Source organism: Pongo abelii, chromosome 15, assembly GCF_028885655.2.
Source record: "Pongo abelii isolate AG06213 chromosome 15, NHGRI_mPonAbe1-v2.0_pri, whole genome shotgun sequence".
NCBI classification, from domain to species: Eukaryota; Metazoa; Chordata; class Mammalia; order Primates; family Hominidae; genus Pongo; species Pongo abelii.
In genome coordinates, this window is record NC_072000.2 from 109,799,202 (window position 1) to 109,819,874 (window position 20,673).

The window sequence follows — 20,673 nt, forward strand, 5'->3', positions numbered from 1 at the left end:
CAAGTAGCTGGAATTACAGGCATGCACCACCACACCCAGCTAATTTTTGTATTTTTAGTAGAGATGGGGTTTCACTATGTTGGCCAGGCTGGTCCCAAACTCCTGACCACAAGTGATCCACCTGTCTTGGTCTCCCAAAGTGTTGAGATTATATGCGTGAGCCAATGCACCCGGCCCCTTTTTCTAGTTTTTGTTTTGTTTCGTTTTTTGAGGTGGAGTCTCGCTCTGTCACCCAGGCTGGAGTGCAGTGGTGCGATCTTGGCTCACTGTAACCTCCGCCTCCCGGGTTCATGCCATTCTCCTGCCTCGGCCTCCCAAGTAGCTGGGACTACAGGTGCCCACCACCATGCCCGGCTAATTTTTTGTGTTTTTAGTAGAGACGGGGTTTCACTGTGTTAGCCAGGATGGTCTCGATCTCCTGACCTCGTGATCCACCCGCCTCAGCCTCCCAAAGTGCTGGGACTACAGGCGTGATCCACCGCGCCTGGCCTTTTTCTAGTTTTTTAAGGTGAAAGATGAGATCATTGATTTAAGATCTCTTTTCTTTTATAAATAGGCATTTTATTGCTATAATTCTCCCTGTAATTACCACTTTAGCTGAATCCTGCACATTTCAATGTGCTGTGTTTTCATTTTCATTCAGCTCAAGATTCTCTCCACTCTTAATTTCCTCCCGGATCCAAGGGTTATTAGGAAGTGTATTGTTTTGTTTCTAAATGTTGGGGATTTTTCAAATATGTATTATTGATATCTATGCAAAATGCTCTCTGTCCATGATGACATTTCATCCTCATGGCAACACTAGCTTGCAGATACTGTCATCTCCATTTTATGGAGGGAGCCCTTGAGGATGTGAGGGGTGACAGCCCCAAATCTCATAGCCAGTAGATGACAAAGCCAAAATCCAATCTGAGTCCGTGTGGCCACTGGATCCTTGCTCTCACCTCACAGACTAGAGGGGTTATTTCGTGTGCTCCCTCACCAAAGCCTGTGAGGTGCCTGCAGGTGCAGGGGCAGCATGCCTCCCAGGCCACAGCGGTGCAGGACAGTCAGGCGGTACAGGACAGTCAGGCAGTACAGGACAGGATTGGCCAGAGGAGCAGAGGGTGGGGAAGACCACACCCACAACGGTAAGAGCTTTAAAGGGTGTGGTTTCGGCCAGGCTCAGTGGCTCAGGACTGTAATCCCAGCACTTTGGGAGGCAGAGGAGGGCAGATCACGAGGTCAAGAGATCAAGACCATCCTGGCCAACATGGTGAAAACCATCTTTACTAAAAATACAAAAATTAGCAGTTGTGGTGGCGGGCGCCTGTAGTTCCAGCTACTCGGGAGGCTGAGGCAGGAGAATTGCTTGAACCTGGAAGGCGGGGGTTGTGGTGAGGCGAGATGGTGTCATTGCACTTCAGCCTGGACAACAAGAGCAAAACTCCGTCTCACAATAAATAAAATAAAATAAAATATAAAAAAGGGTGTGGCTCTACTGGGCAATGGCCCAAGGTGCGTGCTGCCAGAACTAAGCCTTTGCTCAGATGGGCTGCAGAGCAGGGGTGCTATGGTCTGAATGTGCGTTGTATTAGTCTGTTTTCACACTGCTGAGAGACTGGGCAATTAACAAACAAAAGAGGTTATTGGACCTACAGTTCCACATGGCTGCAGAGGCCTCACAATCATGGAGGAAGGCAAGGAGGAGCAAGTCACGTCTTATGTGGATGGCAGCAGGAAGAGAGAGAGAGCTTCTGCAGGGAAACTCCCTCTTATAAAACCATCAGATCTCGTGAGACTTATTCACAATCACAAGAACAGCACGGGAAAGACCTGCCCCCATGATTCAATTCCCTCCCACCAGGTCCCTCCACAACACGTGGAAATTCAAGATGAGATCTGGGTGGGTACACAGAGCCAAATCATATCATGTGTGTTCCCCCAAAGTCCATATGTTGACATCCTTGCCCCAAGGCAATGGTTTTAGAGAGGTGGGGCCTTTGGGAGATGAGGTCATGAGGGCTGCTTCCCTCATGAGTGGGATTAATGCTCTCAGAAAAGTGGCTGGCTGGGCACAGTGGCTCACATCTGTGATCTCAGCACTTTGGGAGGCTGAGGAAGGAGGATTGCTTGAGTCCAGGAGTTTGAGACCAGCCTAAGCAACATGGCAAAACCCTGACTCTACAAAAACTTAGCCGGTTGTGGTAGCATGTGTCTGTAGTCCCAGCTACTTGGGAGGCTGAGGTAGGGGGATTGCTTGAGCCCAGAAGGTTGAGGCTGCAGTGAGCTGAGATCACACCATTCCACTCCAGCCTGGGCGACAGATTGAGAACCTGTCTCAAAGAAAAAGGAAACAAGATGAAAGAAAAAACGTAGCTAGAGGGAGCTTGTCTGCTGCTTCCCCCATGTGCGGATGCAGGAAGAGGGTACCGTCCATGAACCAGGAAGTGGCCCTCACCAGACACGGCATCTGCCAGCACCGTCCTGCGAAATGAATTGTGGTTTATAAGCCACTTGGACTGTGGTGGTTTGCCATTGCAGTGTGAACCAACTGAGGCAGGGAGTAAGGCTCCCTACATGATGTGAAGGCATAAAGAATGGAGTCAGGTTACAGGGAGAATGCAGAGAACTGCCCTGGGGACCGGTTAGGTGCCCCCTGCTGCAAGCGCCCCAGGAAGCTTGGAAACATTTAGGACTGACTGACAAGCTCAAAGAGTCAAGCAAGGGCAGCCGAGGGGCACCAGCACCCTCAGAGCAGCCACACTGGGCACCCAGCACCGGCTCCCAGTGCCCAGGGTCCTCTGTAATCCTCATTCAGCCCTATGAGGCAGGACCCTCACTTGCACCTCGCCACAGAGACGCTGGAAATGTGTAGTGATCTCTGCCTGGATGTAAACAGGGAGAGGTTGTGGGCTTGCCCCTAGACCTGACTCCAGCACACAGCAGCAGAACGGGGCCCAGGCTGGGGGTGTGGGGCAGGAACATTCCTTCATGGGGGCCCCAGAGAGCTGGAAAGCAATGTAGGTGTTGCGCTGAAATGAGAGAATTGCTTTAATCTGAACTGAACATGCTCGTAAAACTTAGACCAGGAAGGATTTCCTTTTCTCAGGGCCTGAGAAAAATGACCTGACCAGTGGGGTTAGGCACCTGCAAACTTCCCCCTCCTGGAGGCTTTCTTCATTCATGGTGTCTTTTGTTTTTGGGTTTTTTTTGTTTTGTTTTGTTTTGTTTTGTTTTGTTTTTGAGATGCAGTCTCACTCTGTCGCCCAGACTGGAGTGCAGTGGCACCATCTCGGCTCACTGCAACCTCTGCCTCCCAGGTTCAAGCCATTCTCCTGCCTCAGCCTCCCGATTAGCTGGGATTACAGGTGCATGCCACCATGCCCGGCTAATTTTTTGTATTTTTAGTAGAGATGGGGTTTCACCGTGTTGGCCAGGGTGGCCTCGATCTCCTGACCTCATGATCCGCCCACCTCAACCTCCAAAAGTGCTGGGATTATAGGTGTGAGCCACCGCACCTGGCCTGTTTTTTGGGGTTTTTTTTTGAGACTGAGTCTCACTGTGTCGCCCAGGCTGTAGTGCAATGGCACAATGTTGATGTACCGCAATCTCCACCTCCCAGGTTCAAGCAATTCTCCTGCCTCAGCCTCCCAAGTAGCTAGGATTACAGGCGCCTGCCACTGCGCCCAGCTAATTTCTGTATTTTTAGTAGAGTCAGGGTTCCATCATGTTGGCCAGGCTTATCTTGAATTCCTGACCTCAAATGATCCGTCTGCCTTGGCCTCCCAAAGTGCTGGGATTACAGGCGTGAGCCACCGTGCCAAGCCTCATCGTGTTCTCGTCTGTGGTGCTTTGACATCTTGGGGTCTCGTGGACCTGGAGAGGGACTGCCCCTCCCAGGGTTAGCTAATTCCTAGAGACAGCTGACCACTTGTCTCTGAGTATGCCTTATTTACTTTATTTTTTCTTTTTTTTCTTTTTGAGACAGGGTCTCACTCTGTCACCCAGGCTGGAGTGCAGTGGTATGATCATAGCTCACTGTTGTCTCAAACTCCTGGACTCAAGAGATCCTTTGGCCCCAGCCTCCCGAAGTACTGAGATCCCAGGCTTGAGCCACCGTGCAGGCTGAGCATACCTTTGATATGCAGAGCAACCATCATGAGTCCCACCTGCCTCCTTTCATCAGGCTCCTGCATTCCAGAACACTAGCCCCCTGCCCTAAATCACTCCAGGGCCAGGTACCAGATAGCTAGATACCACCCCCCAAGCCCAGAGCCCACTGAAATGACCCAATTCTAATTCTGCTCAGCTTGCCTACTCTGCCTTGCCTGGAAAATGGCAATAAAGACTCTTGCCCACCCTTCACCCCCTCTGTCCTGACTGGCCCTGGGTGCTTCCCCACGTGCCCCTCCTGCTGGGAACTGTGCTCACCCTTTCCCTTCACCCTCTCTGTCCTGACTGGCCCTGGGTGCTTCCCCACGTGCCCCTCCTGCTTGGAACTGTGAGTCATAAACTCCTCTTTCAAAGGCAGTTATCTCTGTGTCTGTCATCTTATCACATTTGATCAAAAGAACTCCTGGGTACTCAACAGCCCTGTCCCCCCATACAGCAGTCAGCAGGGGAAATGAGAAGGCAAGCTTCTATGGCCTTCTCACCTTCTCACCTGCTGCCCGGCCTTGGGCAAGTGCTTCAATCTCTCTAGGTTTCTATTTCCTCATCTGCATAACAGGGATAAGAATAGCCCACCCTAGCACTGCGGAGTATGATGGAGGACATGTGTCTGGTAGACAGACTGCTCAGAAGGCAAGTCCCTGCTCCTGTCTGTTCTCCGCAACTTGAGTGAGACTTGGTGAGGCTCCAGTCCACCTTCCACCACAGAAGTCAAGGGCCAGGCCAGGACAGTGGCTCACGCCTGTCATCCCAGCACTTTGGGAGGCAGAGGTGGGAGGATAGCTTGAGCCCAGGAGTTCGAGACCAGCCTGGGCAACAAAGTGAGATCCCTGTCTCTACAAAAAATTTAAAAATTAGCTGTGTGTGGTGGTGCATGCCTATAGTTCAGCTACTTGGGAGGCTGAGGCAGGAGAATCGCTTGAGCCCAGGTGACTGAGGCTGCAATGAGTTATGATCACACCACAGCACTCCAGCCTGGACCACAGAGTGAGACTCTGTCCCAAAAAAAAAGACAATTAGGCTGGGCACAGTGGCTCACACCTGTAATCCCAGCACTTTGGGAGGCTGAGGTGAGAGGATTGATTGAGCCCAGGGGTTCGAGACCAGCCTGGGAAATATGGCAAAACAGCATCTCTAACAAAAATACAAAAATTAGCCAGGTGTGGTGGTACATGCCTGTGGTCCCAGCTACTCGGGAGACTGGAGAGGGAGGATTGCCTGAACCCCGGAGATGGAAGTTGCAGTGAGCTGAGATGGCACCATTGCACTCCAGCCTGGGCACAACAGAGGTAGATTCTTTTTTTTTTTTTTTGAGATGGAGTCTTGCTCTGTCATCCAGGCTGGAGTACAGTGGTGCAATCTTGGCTCACTGCAACCTCTGCCTCCTGGGTTCGAGTGATTCTCCTGCCTCAGCCTTCTGAGTAGCTGTGATTATAGGTATGAGCCACTGTGCCCAGCTAATTTTTGCAGTTTTAGTAGAGACAGGGTTTCACCATGTTGGTCAGGCTGGTCTGGAATTCCTGACTTCATGATCCGCCTGCCTCAGCCTCCCAAAGTGCTGGGATTACAGGCGTGAGCCACTGCGCCTGGCCATGACTCTGTCTCTAAATAAATAAATAATTTTTTAAAACCCTTAGGGGCCCAGCACAGTGGTTCACACTTGTAATCCCAGCACTTTGAGAGGCTGAGGCAGGAGGATGGTTTGAGTCCAGGAGATCCGGCCTACAGTGAGCCATGATGGCACCACTGGACTCCAGCCTGGTTGACAGAGCAAGACCCTGTCAAGAAAACAAAAGAAAAAAAAAGAAAAAGACAAACAAAACCTAACAAAACCAGAAATCCGTCCCGCACGAAGAGCATTGAGGTTGAGTGTTGGTTGACATGTGTTGCGGTAATTGCTATTCTGATGTCTGTGAATGCCTTGGCTGATTTCTGTATTAGGGCCTGGGTGTTTTCCTTTCTTTTCTAATATTTAAGTTATGTCCTGGCTTATTGTGACAATATTCTACAGTGGGAAAGAGAGAAGTGTTAAAATTTATGCATCAAGGTCCCTCTTAATCTTGGGGCTCAGGATAACCACAGCCAAGAGGGGAGAGTTTTATTCCTGAATCCAGGTCATGCTGTGTTCAACTTTACACCTTGATTTGTCACACAATCACATATCCTGAGAATTTCCCCATGTTGCTAAAACCGAGGCAGCGTTCCGTGTTGCCGGTTATTTCACGTCCCATGGGGTGGATGTACCAGGGCAAGTTTTGTCATTTCCCCAGGACCGGACGTTCCTTTCTGTAAGTGTTGCTGTTTGAAGTATCTCACACACCTGTACCTGCGTCCCCATTGACATTTCCAGTGTCACCTGCAGGATGCCATGGGATACCCACGAGCCCAGGCAAATCTCCCAAGACCTTGCCAAGCCAATCTCCAGGGCTGCTCCGGGTCCTGCCCCAGGTGCTGTGTGAGGGAGCTGCGCCGCCTGTGCCCAACCCAGGAGGGGAGCAGCGTGCAGGACACCGAGGATGTCATCACGACCTTAGGTCTGTGTTAGGTCTAGATTAGCCTGCATTAAGGAGAAGGTGGTGACGTGCGTCTTTTTTTTTTTAGACAGAGTCTCACTCTGTCGCCCAGGCTGGAGTGCAGTGGCGTGATCTCGGCTCACTGCAAGCTCCGCCTCCTGGGTTCAAGCAATTCTCCTGTCTCAGCCTCCCGAGTAGCTGGGACTACAGGCGCCCGCCAACATGCCCGACTAATTTTTGTATTTTTAGTAGAGACGGGGTTTCACCATATTGGTCAGGCTAGTTTTGAACTCCTGACCTGGTGATCTACCCGCCTCGGCCTCCCAAAGTGCTGGGATTACAGGTATGAGCCACCGCACCCGGCCATGTGCATCTTTTTATAATTTACAATTCCTGATAGTAGCGACAACTGTCTCACTTATTCTTTTGTGAATCTTTTGTAGCTTCTCTAACCATTTTCCACTGGGAATTTTTTAATGGTCTTACGGACTTGTATGATTTCCTTTGATATTAGGAATGTTACCCTAGTGAGCCAGGTGCAGTGGCTCTCACCTGTAATCTCAGCACTTTGGGAGGTCGAGGCGGGCGGATCACGAGGTCAGGAGATCAAGACCATCCTGGCTAACACGGCGAAACCCCGTCTCTACTAAAAATACAAAAAATTAGCCAGGAGTGGTGGCGGGCGCCTGTAGTCCCCGCTACTCAGGAGGCTGAGGCAGGAGAATGGCGTGAACCCGGGAGGCGGAGCTTGCAGTGAGCTGAGATGGCACCACTGCACTCCAGCCTGGGCGACAGACAGAGCGAGACTCCATCTCAAAAAAAAAAAAAAAGAATGTTACTCTAGTGAAACATTCAGTATTCTTACAAAGATCATCCTCAGTAGTTTGTTGCATGGGGTGAGGGTTCCCTTTGTATGTTTGGTTTTTTCAGGATGGGGCGCAGCCCCAGCCAGATGGCGTCCGACTCTCCAGCCAATGGCAGCTCACCCTGTTGTGGTTTGATTTTCCCTACACAATTAATACATATTCATCGTGGAGAAAATAGGAGATAAAGATAAGCAAAAAGGAGAAGCCAAATCAATGGAATCCCCATCACACAGAGATACTTTCTTAACACTTTGGATTAATTTGTGTCCTATCAATATTTTTCTATACCTGAAAATAGGTGTTTTACGTGTATAATCACTAACATGTAAATACATACTGCACATGGATGTGCATTTTCACATACATTTTTGGTTTTTTGAGACAGAGTTTCACTCTTGTCACCCAGGCTGGAGTGCAGTGGCGCAATCTTGGCTCAATGGAACCTCTGCCTCCTGGGTTCAAGTGATTCTCCTGCCTCAGCCTCCCGAGTAGCTGGGATTACAGGCGTGCACCATCACGCCCCACTAATTTTTTGTATTTTTAGTAGAGATGGGGTTTCACTATGCTGGCCAGGATGGTCACAAACTCCTGACCTCAGGTGATCCGCCCACCTCGGCCTCCCAAAGTGCTAAGATTACAGGCATGAGCCACCGTGCCCGGCCTTTTTATTTTTATTTTTATTTTTTGAGATGGAGCCTGGCTCTGTCCCCCGGACTGGAGTGCAGTGGTGTGATCCTGGTTCACTGCAACCTCCACCTCCTGGGTTCAAGTGATTCTCCCGCCTCAGCTTCCCAAGTCACTGGGATCACAGATGTGCACCACCATGCCCAGGTATGTTTTTGTATTTTTGTTAGAGATGGGACTTTGCCATATTGCCCAAGCTGGTCTTGAACTCCTGAGGTCACGGGATCTGTGCGCTTTGGCCTCCCAAAGTGCTGGGATTATAGGTGTGAGCCCCTGAAACTGGCCTGTTTTTAGCTACTTTTAACTCACTATTTCTGCCAGCTGTAGAATATTCTATCAGGTTCTATCATGGCTCACCTAACCCTGTTCTACTCTACAACCCCAGGGTTGATTCCAGGCCTCACTCTCAGCAGTTGAGCTGCTCTAAGGGTGACCATGGGAACTGTCCACAGGTGCGGCTGCGGGTGCAGTGATCTCAGCAGTCTTAGAGCTCCTGGCCATCCCCCACATGGCTCCCCAGAAAATGCCTCCAGGAGGAAGGCCCTGCTGTAGCTTTTTTGTGACGTTTCCTCCTCAGCCTCAGTGATGGCCACGTGCTCCAACCACGGGAGTGGACGCGGCAGGGCCTGTCTAGGGGTTCGGCAGTTCTGTCCCTCTGCCATGGCATGGGCTGGGCAGGGACCTGGCCTCGTGGGGCTGCTTCCTCAACCCAGCTCCTGGCAGGAGAAGGAGTAGGGGAGCTGTGGGCTGGAGCCGCCAACTGACCAGTGCTGGCCCTGGAGGAGGCCCCTCCCCCACTCCCCGACTTCGGCAGGGCCTGCTGTGTGTCTGTGTCATTTTAGCCCAGGCTGAGGAGATGAATGCGTTTCCAAGCAGCCCATGGTCCTGGCGCCCGACTGGAAAAGCCTGAGCCTTGACCCTAGGTGGAGGGACCTAGCGAAGCCAGGCGGACAGAGGCAAGGCCTCAGCCCATCCTGTCCCATGATCGGGGGTTGGGGCTTCGTCTTTTTAATACCAATGGAGTCCTAGCCAAGCATTCAGAACCTTGAGGCTTTAACTTATTAAATAATAATAACTCCCACAACCTCCAGGGACCCCGGGCAGCACGTGGTAGGACCAGCTTTCAGGTTGTCCTCCTGGGACCCCAGAGCTCTGAAGGATCCTCTTCTTGGACCTCCTCCCCAACCGTGCCCAGCCACCTCAGTCATCCAAGAGGTTTGTCTCAAACCAAGTTCCTGCTTTCAAGAAAATGTTATCAGAGAAAGCACCGGTGCTCCAAACACGGGGGTGAGGGCTCACACCATGCCAGGGTCATGGGGTCATGGGGAGGGGTGCCTCCCAGCCTTCAGGGATCTCCTCCTGTGACCCATAGCCCTCAAGAGAAGGACCCCAGCACAGCATCATTTTCTGACAGAGGAGGGCAGTGTAAATAACAGGTTCTGGCTAAAAAGTTACTCTGATCACCCAAGGGACATCTATCCACTTGGAAAATACAGAAGACCACAGTCTCATCACCACCATCCCACCTTAAAAACAAACATAAACATGGTCGCAGGCGTGATGGATGGTGTGTTTCGTGTCCCTGCTTTCCTGCCTGGCAGAAGCATTGATGTAGACTCACCATACGGCTACTTGGGGCCACTCTGGTACAGGCTGTGTGGGTCACATCCCGACCCCTGGCAGCTGCATAACCTCACAGGCCGCCATCTCCTCTTCTGTCACTTGGGATGGGACAAAGCTGTCATGACCCTTAAGGGCTCATAACAGTGCCTGGCACAGAGGAGGGGCGCCGCTCAATGGTGGCAGCTGGTGCCAAGCCCTGCTGTGCACGGCTTAGTCACCCCGCATCTCCTCACTTGACCCCCAGTTGTCCCTGCCTGGGTTAGACGCTGGCGCACACAGGCACAATATGTCAGGCAGCCCATCCATCTGACTGCAACTGCACACTCGCCAGGTCCAGCAGCTCCGTATGCTCAGTTCGGGGGTCAATGGGTGCCTGTCTCCTGCCCTCCCATCACAGACAGCCTGTCCTCCTGGGGTATGGCTATCCCCTCTCTGGACATAGTCACTTCTCCCCCTACCCTGTCTCAAAGGTATGAGAGCCACAGGCCCTCTGCCCGCCGAGAAGCAACGTAAGACAATACCCCAGTCAGCTGGCCAAGGTCAGACAGACCCCTCATGGCTCTCAGTGTATCACCCCAGAGGAGCCGGGGACGCGTGGGAAACACAGATTCCCTTATTCTCTCCGAAGTGGGACCCTGGCTTTAAGCAGTCGCAGCTGTTTGCAGTTCTAGATACAGGAGTTACAGCTGGAGGCTGAGCTCTCTCAACGGAGGAAGCAGCGGCATGAGGGCCTTTGCAGAAGGAGTCGACGGCGCACTGGGGTGGCAAGCCCCGTGGGCCAGGAAAGAAACCAGCTCCAAGTCAATTTGCTCGGGCTGGATTTGTTTCAGTAAAACTACTTGTAGACAAAACACAGGGCGGAGAGAAAAGCAACTGTAAACTAACTGTGAAACAAGGAAACAGAAGAGAGGCCTGAAAACCGTTTCCTAAATCTCGGCGCGGCATCTGGTGCTGGACCAGAGCCGCTGCCAAACAGATGGGGGAAGCACCCTCCCTGAGCCCCGGAGCCTAGACGTTGGGCCCCGGCGGCTCTAGCCATTGCCTCCTCTTTGCTTGGGTCCCCAAGTTCACTGTTAACCCCAGGGCCAGGAGCCAGCCTTGACCCCAGAGATTTGTTCTCCATTGTCCTGAGCTCAACGCTGAAAAGCGGCGCTGAATAAGGATGCTGGGACGCAAAGAGGGCGCCCGGGGGCATCTGGAGCCCTGGGGGCTAAGCTCGGGAGCCTGGCGCCCCGAGTGGCTTCGCGTTCCCGCGACCGCCGCCAGGCCCGGCCACCTCCCTGCGTCCCGGGGAACCCGCGCAGGGGGCGCGGGGGAAGAGCTCGGAGACGGGCGGGGCCGGCACAGCCGGGCCAACCCAGCGGGGGTCGGCAGGAGACAAGGGGCGCCGAGGGCAGGGGGGCGGGGAGACTCGGGGCATGGCAGAGTGCAGGCGGGAAAGTGTCGAGGCCGGGGAATCCGCGCGTGGGGAGGCGGGCATCGCCAGGACAACGATGAGCTTTCCTTAGGGGGCGGCGCCCGAGGCTGGCCGCGACCCGGTGGACCGCCGCGTCTCTCCCGGCCCTTGCCAGCGGCTCCCGGGGGGCGGGGCGGGGCGCGGCGGGCGGGGCCTGTGCGCAGGCGCGTGAGTGCGCGCTCTCGCGCACCGGCGGACGGGGACGCCCCGCGAGGCGCCGCCAGAGGAAGCGCGCGCGCACCTCACTTCCGGCGCTCGCTGCGCCGGCGGCGATTGGACCCGAGGCGGAGAGCTCGCGCCCCGCCCAGCCAATCGGCGGCGCCGGCGCGGGTCGGAGGGCGCCGGGCGCGCGCGGGGCGGCCGGGGGCGCGCGGGGCGCGGGCGGGGCGCCGGGCGGGGCGGGGCGGGGCGGGGCGGAGCGGCCTCAGCTCGTCGCCGCCGGCGGGCCTGTCCGACGCCCGGGCCCGGCCCGTCCCCTCCGCCGCCCGGCAGCCATGTGACCGCGCCGCCGCCCTCCGCGCGCCCGGCCCGCCCGCCGCGCGTCCGCGGCCCGGCCGCAGCCCCAGGCCGCCGAGGGAGCGGCGGGGCCGGCGCCATGGCCGAGCGAGGCCGCCTCGGCCTCCCCGGCGCGCCCGGCGCGCTCAACACGCCTGTGCCCATGAACCTGTTCGCCACCTGGGAGGTGGACGGCTCCAGCCCCAGCTGCGTGCCCAGGTACGCGCCGCCCGCCACGCTTTGTTTCCGCCGGGCACCTGCCGGGGGTGTCCTGGCCGCGGCCTCCGCGCGCCCCATCCCCGGCCCGGGTACCCCAGCGGAGCACAGGTCGCCCTCCGCGCCCCCGCCCGCTCGTTCGACGCGTGCAGCCGCCGCCCCCCGCAGCTCCGGCAAGCGCGGCCCCAGCCCCCCAGGTCCCGAGCGCCGGGGGCCGCGCTCAGCTTCCGAGGACCCGGTGCTGCTCAGGCCCGGCGGGACCTTGGGGCTCCCGGGCGGCGCTCACCTGGCTTGCCGCAACCGTACCTGCACACCTGCCTCAATGCGGTGCCGGCCGGGGCGACGAGGGTGCTTCCTCTCTCGGGTACCACACGCTTCCTTTCGCGTTCGGCGACACTGTCAGACCTCGGCCTGGGAGCAACCCCCGGCGCACGGGGCGCGCAGGACTTGGTTGTATTCTCCGTCCAGCGCGCGGTGGAGATGCCCTGTCTTGCGGGGCGGGGTCGTCCTCGCGGGTACCTGGTTGGCGCTGTCTCTCATTGAGAGACGTCTCTAAGCCAGTACTGCTATTTGCGCCTCCCTGTTGATCTTGCCATTGCGGAAGACTGGCTGTTCTGCACTTGGTAGGGGGGCGCCCGGTCGCCCAGCGGTGACGATTGGACAAGGTTTACCCTTCGGCCATAGCCCAGGCTTCCTTGGACTTGCAGCTTCCCTGTGTCTCCTGCTCAGTTTGAAACTTTTGTAATTTCTTCGTGACTTGGTAGTTCCTGCTCAGGAAGCTCCCAGGCTAAGGAGGAGAGAGACGCTCTCTGGAAAAGTTCTGGTTCTAGAATAGACAGCAGGCTAGAAGAGGAGGCAGTTGGGTGTAGTGAGAGTTCTCCCTGGGGAGATGGGAGGGTGAGCGGACCTTCCAGGCACTGGAAGTGGCCAGTATGCCTGGAGGGGACCCCACGTGGCATTGAGTTGTTCCACCACTAGTCAGCTGCAGGTGGGCCTCTCGTTCTTTCCTGTGGCTCCCACAACCTGCATTTCTGAGCGTGGTGTTGGAGTTGCAGAGCCGCTGGACAGTGGGGCTTGCCCTCCTGGAGCGCAGGGTTGGGACCTCAGGGCTTTGGTTATGCTGAGTGGACAGGAAGGATGCCCACCCAGCACGACTCTTGCATCTGGCGGGGCTTCCCGAAGGACCCAGTGTCCATATGAGACCTAAGGGTCAGCATTTGCCCCAGGTCTGGGGCCGAGCACTGCAGATGTGCCTACTTGCCTCTCTTCTGGGAAGTCTCTGGGGCCTCAAAGCCAAAGCCAGGAGCATCTCCCCAGGCCTGGCTGCTTCTCCATTCCAGGTCTTGGCGATTGCCCCAGTGTCAGGTCCCACAGCCCCACAGCCCTTCTCCTGTCTGCCCCTGTGAGTCACTGCCTCACCCACAGCCCCAGAACCTTCATGCTGGCTGTTGGCGCTCCCCTGCTCCAGCACTGCAGCACATAGCCTGCCCTTGCTGAACCTCTGCAGCAGCTTCCTGGGGCCCTCCGAATGAGCGGCAAAGTCTTTAACCCAAGGGAGGTGGGGGCCTGTGGCAGGAGGGGCCGGGGGCCTTATCAGCCCCACTGTGGAGCTGTGCTCTATTCTCCAGGGGTCTAGAAAGCCCACTCTGTTGTCTGTGGGGAGGGTATGGGTAGGGCAGGTTTCGAGAAGCCTGGTTAGGACAGGTGGGGGTAGATGGGGGCACCTGGGCTGGGTAGCGCTAAGTGCTGGGGGGTTCCTGAGCTCTGGCCTGGACAGGGTTGGGAGGAAGGGTACGCAGGAGGACAGGGTTTGTTCTGTCGGTGTGGAGTTGATGGGCGGAGGGGCGAGCGGCGCAGTTGTCTGGGTGGGCAGATGCAGTTTGTTCGTAGAACATGCTCAGCCTCATAATGAGCTCCTGCCCTTACCTGTCCTGGAACAGGGCCCGTCATAGGTGGGCTTGCCCCCAGCTTTGCTTTGTGCTTGTGCCGCCTGTCCGTGCATCCTCAGACAGTCTGCTACTTAGTTTTGCTTCGTTCCTCCTGTGTTTTTCTGTACTTCTCACTTTTGCCCAGCCATGAAGCTTCTGGGCTGCGTCTGTACTGATGGCTTTCGGCGTGTTCACTGCTGCATACTATTCCTTGGCATGATAGTACCTCGGCTCTGCTTCTGTCAAGGGATCTTGGCTTGTTTCCAGTTTTTTGGTTAATTACAAGCCCCGTGCTGCTGTGGACATCCTTCTGCCTGTCTTCTGCGTGTGTCTTTCTGGATGGGCAGGGCCTGTCTTAAGCATGTGCTGCCCAGCTACCAGGATTTATGTTGGGGGTGTGCACGCACTCAGCATTACTGCTGGGCAGTTTTCCAGAGTGGTTGTGCCTGCTCTGGCCCCCACTGACAGGGACGAGAGTCCCCACTGCTCCACATTTGTGCCAACACTCATTTGACTTAATTTTTGCCAGTCTGGTGGGTGTGAGGTGGTATCGTGGTTTTAACTTGAATTTCTCTGATTACTAATTTAGGCCATTTGTACTTCCTTGTCAGTGAAATTCCTGTTCCTTTGCCAGTTTTTCTTTCTCTTTTTTTCTCCTTGAGTTTCAGCAGTTTTTTTTAGAGATAGTCATCCTTTCTCGGCTGTGTTGAGAATGTCCCCGTCCAGTTATGAGCGAATCTTTGCTCTCTGAGCAGCCTCTGGGTACACTCCCTGTGTCAGCCTGGTGGAGTGTGCATATTGACCGTTTGCCAGGCTGGGGTGCTGGTCTCGTTTCAGTTCTCCTTCTGGGAGGCAGCTGGAGAAGTCTGCCCTCGGGAGCTTGAACTGGGCATGCTGGGCTGTCGTTGGGGTGGCCTGTGCCCTGGGTTTCCTTGCGACGCTTTTGGCTCCGCACTGTTACACATGGTGCTCCTAGGTGGCCCACGGGGTATGCATCAGTGCCTATCTGTGGCCTCTGCCTGCCAGGTTCCCAGAGTGTCCTTCTGGTACCCATGTCCCTGAGCGCCCCCACCCGCTCTTCAGCAAGAGCTGGGCTGCTTTGTACCTTGCCCTTCCCACTTGTTTTTTCTGTTGATGTTTATTAATTTGTTTTTATTTATGTATTTTGTTGTTGTTGTTGTAGAGACAGGGTCTCCCTATGTTGCCCAGACTGGTCTTGAACTCATGGGCTCAAGTGATCCTCTCACCTCGGCCTCCCAAAGTACTGAGATTACAGGTGTGAGCCACTGTGCCTGGCCATCTTTTTGTTTTTTAGAGACAGAGCCTCACTCTGTGGCCCAGACTGGGGTGCAGTGGCTCGATCATGGCTCATTGTAACCCCTAAAACTTGGGCTCAAGCAGTCCTCCCACATCAGCTTCCTGAGCAGCTGGGACTACAGGTATACACCACCATGTCTATCTAATTTTTTTGTTTTGTTTTGTTTTTTTGAGACAGTCTCACTCTGTCACCAGGCTGGAGTGCAGTGGTGCGATCTTGGCTCACTACAACCGCTGCCTTCGATTCTCCTGCCTCAGCCTCCCAAGTAGCTAGGACTACAGGTGCCCACCAGCATGCCCGGCTAATTTTTGTATTTTTATTTTATTTTATTTTATTTTGAGATGGAGTCTTGCTCTGTCACCCAGGCTGGAGTGCAGTGGCGCTGTCTCAGCTCACTGCAAGCTCCACCTTCCGGGTTCACGCCATTCTCCTGCCTCAGCCTCCCGAGTAGCTGGGACTACAGGTGCCCGCCACTATGCTTGGCTAATTTTTTTTTATTTTTAGTAGAGACGGGGTTTCACCGTGTTAGCCAGGATGGTCTCGATCTTCTGACCTCGTGATCCGCCCGCCTCGGTCTCCCAAAGTGTTGGTATTACAGGCGTGAGCCACTGCGCCCTGCCTATTTTATTTTTTTGAGACACTCTGTCGCCCAGGCTGGAGTGCAGTGGCACGATCTCAGCTCACTGCAACCTCCACCTCCCGGGTTCAAGCAATTCTCCTGCCTCAGCCTCCTGAGTAGTTGGAACCACAGGCATGCACCACCACGCCCAGCTAATTTCTGTATTTTTAGTAGAGACGGGGTTTCACCATGTTGGCCAGGATGGTCTCGATCTCTTGACCTCGTGATCCGCCTGCCTCGGCCTCCCAAAGTGCTGGGATTACAGGCATGAGCCACCACGCCCAGCCAGAATTATCTTTTTAAGTTTCACACAAAGCCACATTTGGTTTATAATTGGAAGTTCTTTAACTCTGTAGAGCAGGTTGGGGAGAATTGACATTTATGTGGTAGTGAGTCTTCTAATTCATGACCAAGCTATTTACTTAGGTCTTGAATGTATTTTGAGAGTTTTACAAGATTCTGCTGTCATGCATATCCTTTGTTAATTTGTTTCTAGATGCTTGTATTTTAGAAGTCATAGTAAAAGTCAGCTTTTTATTATGTTTGTTGCTAACATATAGAAATTCTGTTGATTATTCAAAGAAATCAGTGATTTTACTATTTTTAACCTAGTAACTTATCTATAGATTATTTTGCATTTTCAAAGTGTATGTTTTATCTTTTGCAAAAGACAAAATTGTTTCTTTTCAATCCTCATACTTTTATTTCTTTCTCTTGCCTGACTGTGCCAGTTGTCACAGTACAGTGTTGAATATGGTTGGTTGCGTGGATTACCCGTGTTCTGTCTTGACCTTAAGGAAGGTTTCCAGTGTTTTACCATTAAGGACGATGTTTGCTGCAACTTTTTGTGGATAGCCTTTATGCAGTTAAAAAGTCCCATCCTATTCATGACTTGCAAAGGCTTTTTAAAGAAATCATTATGAGTGGAAGTTGAATCTAATCAAATACTTTCATTAAGAGGATTATATAATTTTTATCTTTTCATTGCTATTGTGGTAAATTACATAAATTGATTTTATTTCTTTTCTTTTTTTTTTTCGAGACAGAGTCTTGCTCTGTTACCAGGCTGGAGTGCAGTGGCGTGATCTCGGCTCACTGCAACCTCTGCCTCCCAGGTTCAAGCAATTCTCCTGCCTCAGCCTCCCAAGTAGCTGGGACTACAGGTGTGCACCACCATGCCCAGCGAGTTTTTGTATTTTTAGTAGAGACGGGGTTTCACCATGTTGGCCAGGAGGGTCTCGATCTCCTGACCTTGTTATCTGTCCACCTTAGCCTCCCAAAGTGCTGGGATTACAGGCGTGAGCCACCATGCCTAGCTGTAAATTGATTTTCTAACATTAACCTATTCCTGGAAAAATACTAGTTTAGGCAAGTTGTATTACCCTTTTTAAAAATCGGTGGATATTTATTTATTTATTTATTTATTGAGACAGGGTCTTGCTCTGTTGCCTAGGCTGGAGTGCAGTGGCGTGACCATGGCTCAAGCAATCCTCCTGCCTCAGCCTCCTGAGTAGCTGAGACCACAGGTGCATGCCACTGGCCTGGCTAATTTTAAATTTTCTGTAGAGACAGGGTCTCCCTATGTTGCTCAGGCTGGTCTCCAACTCCTGGCCTCAAGTCATCCTCCCACCTCTGCCTCTCAAAGAGCTGGGACTCCAGGTGTGAGCCTCCGCACCTGCCCACATTGGTGGGTTTAGATGATTAGTATCTTGTTTAGGACTTTTGCATCTGTGTCTAGGGTCTATGTGCTTCCTTTCTTCTGTAGTCCTTAGCAGATTTTGGTGCTAAGATTTCCTTGTGAAATGAGATGAGTACTTCCTCTTTTCTGTATCGTGGTATTCCTTACGTAAAATTGGAGTCATTTCTTCCTTGAATGTTTGGGATAATTCACTTATAAAATAACCTGACTCGCCGAGCCTGGTGGTTCACACCTGTAATCCCAGCACTTTGGGAGGCTGAGGTGGGTGGATTACCGGAGGTTAGGAGTTCGAGACCAGCCTGGGCAATGTTGCGAAATCCCATCTCTACTAAAAATACAAAAATTAGCCAGGCGTGTTGGCACGCACCTGTAATTCCAGCTACTCAGGAGGCTGAAGCAGGAGAATCACTTGAACTCGGGAGGCGGAGGTTGCAGTGAGCCAAGATGGCACCACTGCACTCCAGCTTGGGCAATAGAGTGAGACTCCATCTCAAAAAAAAAAAAAATTTTTTTTTTTTTTGAACTTGTTTTCTGGTTCAGTGTGTCAATTTTAATACGTGTTCTGTTTATACGTAAAAGGAATGTGTGTTTGGCAGTTGATGGCGCAGTGTTTGTCCATTAGATCAAGCTTGGTTTATTGTGGTCTTCAAGTCCGTTCCCTTTTTTTGTCTACTAGAAATGTATGTTAAAATCTTATAATCTGAGAATAGATTGGTCTATTTTTCTAACAGTTCTGTCAGTTTCTGTTTCATACTTTTTTTTTTTTTTTTTGAGACAGGATCTCACTCTGTCACCTAGGCTGGAGTGTAGTGGGACGATCACAGCTCACTGTAGCCTTGAACTCCCAGGCTTAATCAATCCTTCCACCTCAGCTTCCCAAGTAGCTGGGACTACAGGTGTGCACCACCACACCTGGCTAAATTTTGTATTTTTTGTAGAGACTGGGTTTTTCCATGTTGCTCGAGCTGGTCTTGAATTCCTGGGCTCAAGCAGTCTACCTGCCTCAGCCTCCCAAAGTGCTGGGATTATAGGCATGAACCACTAACGCCCCGCCACTTGATATATTTTTGAGGCTATGTTATTAGGTACATACATGTTTAGAATTATAATTCTAGGTATTTTGAACTTTTTCTCATTGTATGACTGCTTTTATATCTAGTAATGCTTTTTGTCTTTAGTATTGACTTTGATGCAAGCATTCCTTTGGATAATTTTTGCCTGTTAGCTATTTTTCTATCCTTTTTAAAAACCTTTGTATATCCTTACATATTAGATGTGTCTTTCCTTACATATTAGATGTGTCTTTGGTTATTCAGCACGTATCTAGATTTCATTTTCATTCACTCTGACCTTTTCTGACTTTTTTTTTTTTTTTTTTTGAGACAGAGTCTCGCTGTGTCGCCAGGCTGGAGTATAGTCGTGCAATCTCGGCTTACTGCAACCTCTTCTCCCGGGTTCAAGCGATTCTCCTGCCTCAGCCTCCTGAGTAGCTGGGACTACAGGCCCCTGCCACCACGCCCAGCTAATTTTTGTATTTTTAGTAGAGACGGGGTTTCACCATGTTGGCCAGGCTGGTCTCGAACTCTTGACCTCATGATCCACCCGCCTCAGCCTCCCAAAGTGCTGGGATTACAGGCTGAGCCACTGTGCCTGGCCTTTTTTTTTTATTTTTTATTTTTTGAGATGGAGTCTCTCTCTTTTGAGATGGAGTCTCGCTCTGTCACCCAGGCTGGAATGCAGTGGCTCAATCTTGGCTCACTGCAACCTCCACCTCCCAGGTCCAGTGATTCTTGTGCCTCAGCCTCCCGAGTAGCTGGAACTACAGGTGCGCGCCACCGCACCCAGCTAATTTTTTTGTATTTTTAGTAGAGACGGGGTTTCACCATGTTGGCCAGACTGGTCTCGAACTCCTGACCTCAAATGATCCACCTGCCTCGGCTTCCCAAAGTGCTGGGATTACAGGCATAAGCCACCACGCCCAGTCTACCCTGTAAATTTTAATGTGCATAGTTAATTGTATCTTTACTCTCCTGCTGAACTAGGCAGGGACCTTAGACCACTTTATTCTAATCCAACCCTTTCATGTTTATATTCATATGCTTTTGTTACTGTGTATTTTAATTGTTTTCTTATGAAGCCCACAAGATGTTGTTAGTGCTTTATAGTGTGATATTTGATGAGCTTCAAAACTCACCACTTCCTTTGTTGCTCAATCTTCTTGCATGTCAGGAATCATTTTCCTCCTTCCATTGAACATTTGTTCTTAGGATTTCCTTTAGTGAGGATCTGCTGATAACTGCCTTCTCTTACTGTTTGTCTGAAAATGTTTTAGCTTACCCTCATCCTGAGCAGGGCGTGTGCTGGTTGTACGATGCTGGGGTGGTGTGTGCTCCTCCCACAGGTCCAGGCAGGGTGTCCCTGGCTTTGACTTCCAGCTTTGCTGTAAGAGGTCAGCGGCCGTGACACGCTGGAGGGAGACGTCTGGGTGGCTTTGTGGTCATGTCATCGTTGCCAACGGTCGTCTCATGGTGGGTCCTCGTATGGGTTCTGTTGTGATTGCCTGAGTCGGGGTTACTAGACTTGCTGACTTCGTGGATTGATGATTTTCGTGAGTCCTGGGAAGCTCTCAGCCACTTTCTCTTCCGCTGTTGCTTCTGCGCTACTCTCTCTCACCTCTGGAGCAACAGTTGGACGTGTTGCTCTTCCTGCCGGATCCTCCACATCCGTAGATGCACTGGGTAGTGTCAGTGGGCGGCGGCTGGCTGGGGCAGTAGCCTGTCTCCAGCCCTTCCCCCTGCCTCTGTCCACGTGCAGGGGCGTCTCCTCAGGACGCATATTGCCTACTGACCCCTGCCAGCCTGCACGAGACTCTCACGGCGGGACCCTGTCTGCCTTGCTCGGTGCTGCCCAGAGCCTGCACAGTGTAGCTCCTTGGCGGACGTTCCTGTAATGGAACCAGGATGTCATGCCAAGGAGTGTGGTTTCATTTTGAGTGGTGGGGAAGTCGCTGGACTATTTCAAGTGTGTGTGTTTGGGAGAGCAGTGCTGCTGGAGCGGTGGACCACACTGGAGGTGGAGATTGCCTCGGGGTGTGCAGGTGGAGA

General features: G+C 52.7%; 1 protein-coding gene across 12 annotated transcripts in view; it reads left to right on the forward strand.

The window, feature by feature from the left end:
* The window catches only part of PACS2 (phosphofurin acidic cluster sorting protein 2), a 97,962-nt gene that overhangs the window by 2,147 nt on the left and 75,142 nt on the right, over positions 1–20,673 (forward strand). For 4 of the 12 annotated variants that reach the window (XM_063715759.1, XM_063715765.1, XM_063715760.1 and 1 more), the window contains exon 1: positions 11,836–12,008. The exons of 1 other annotated variant lie outside the window; for it this stretch is intronic. In XM_063715759.1, coding sequence (XP_063571829.1) covers positions 11,890–12,008 — 119 coding nt within the window. In that variant the 5' untranslated portion in view covers positions 11,836–11,889. Of the gene's footprint in view, positions 1–11,718; positions 12,009–20,673 lie in introns of those variants that run through there. 7 more of the 12 variants (XM_063715761.1, XM_054530600.2, XM_024231552.3 and 4 more) reach the window with 5 other exon arrangements.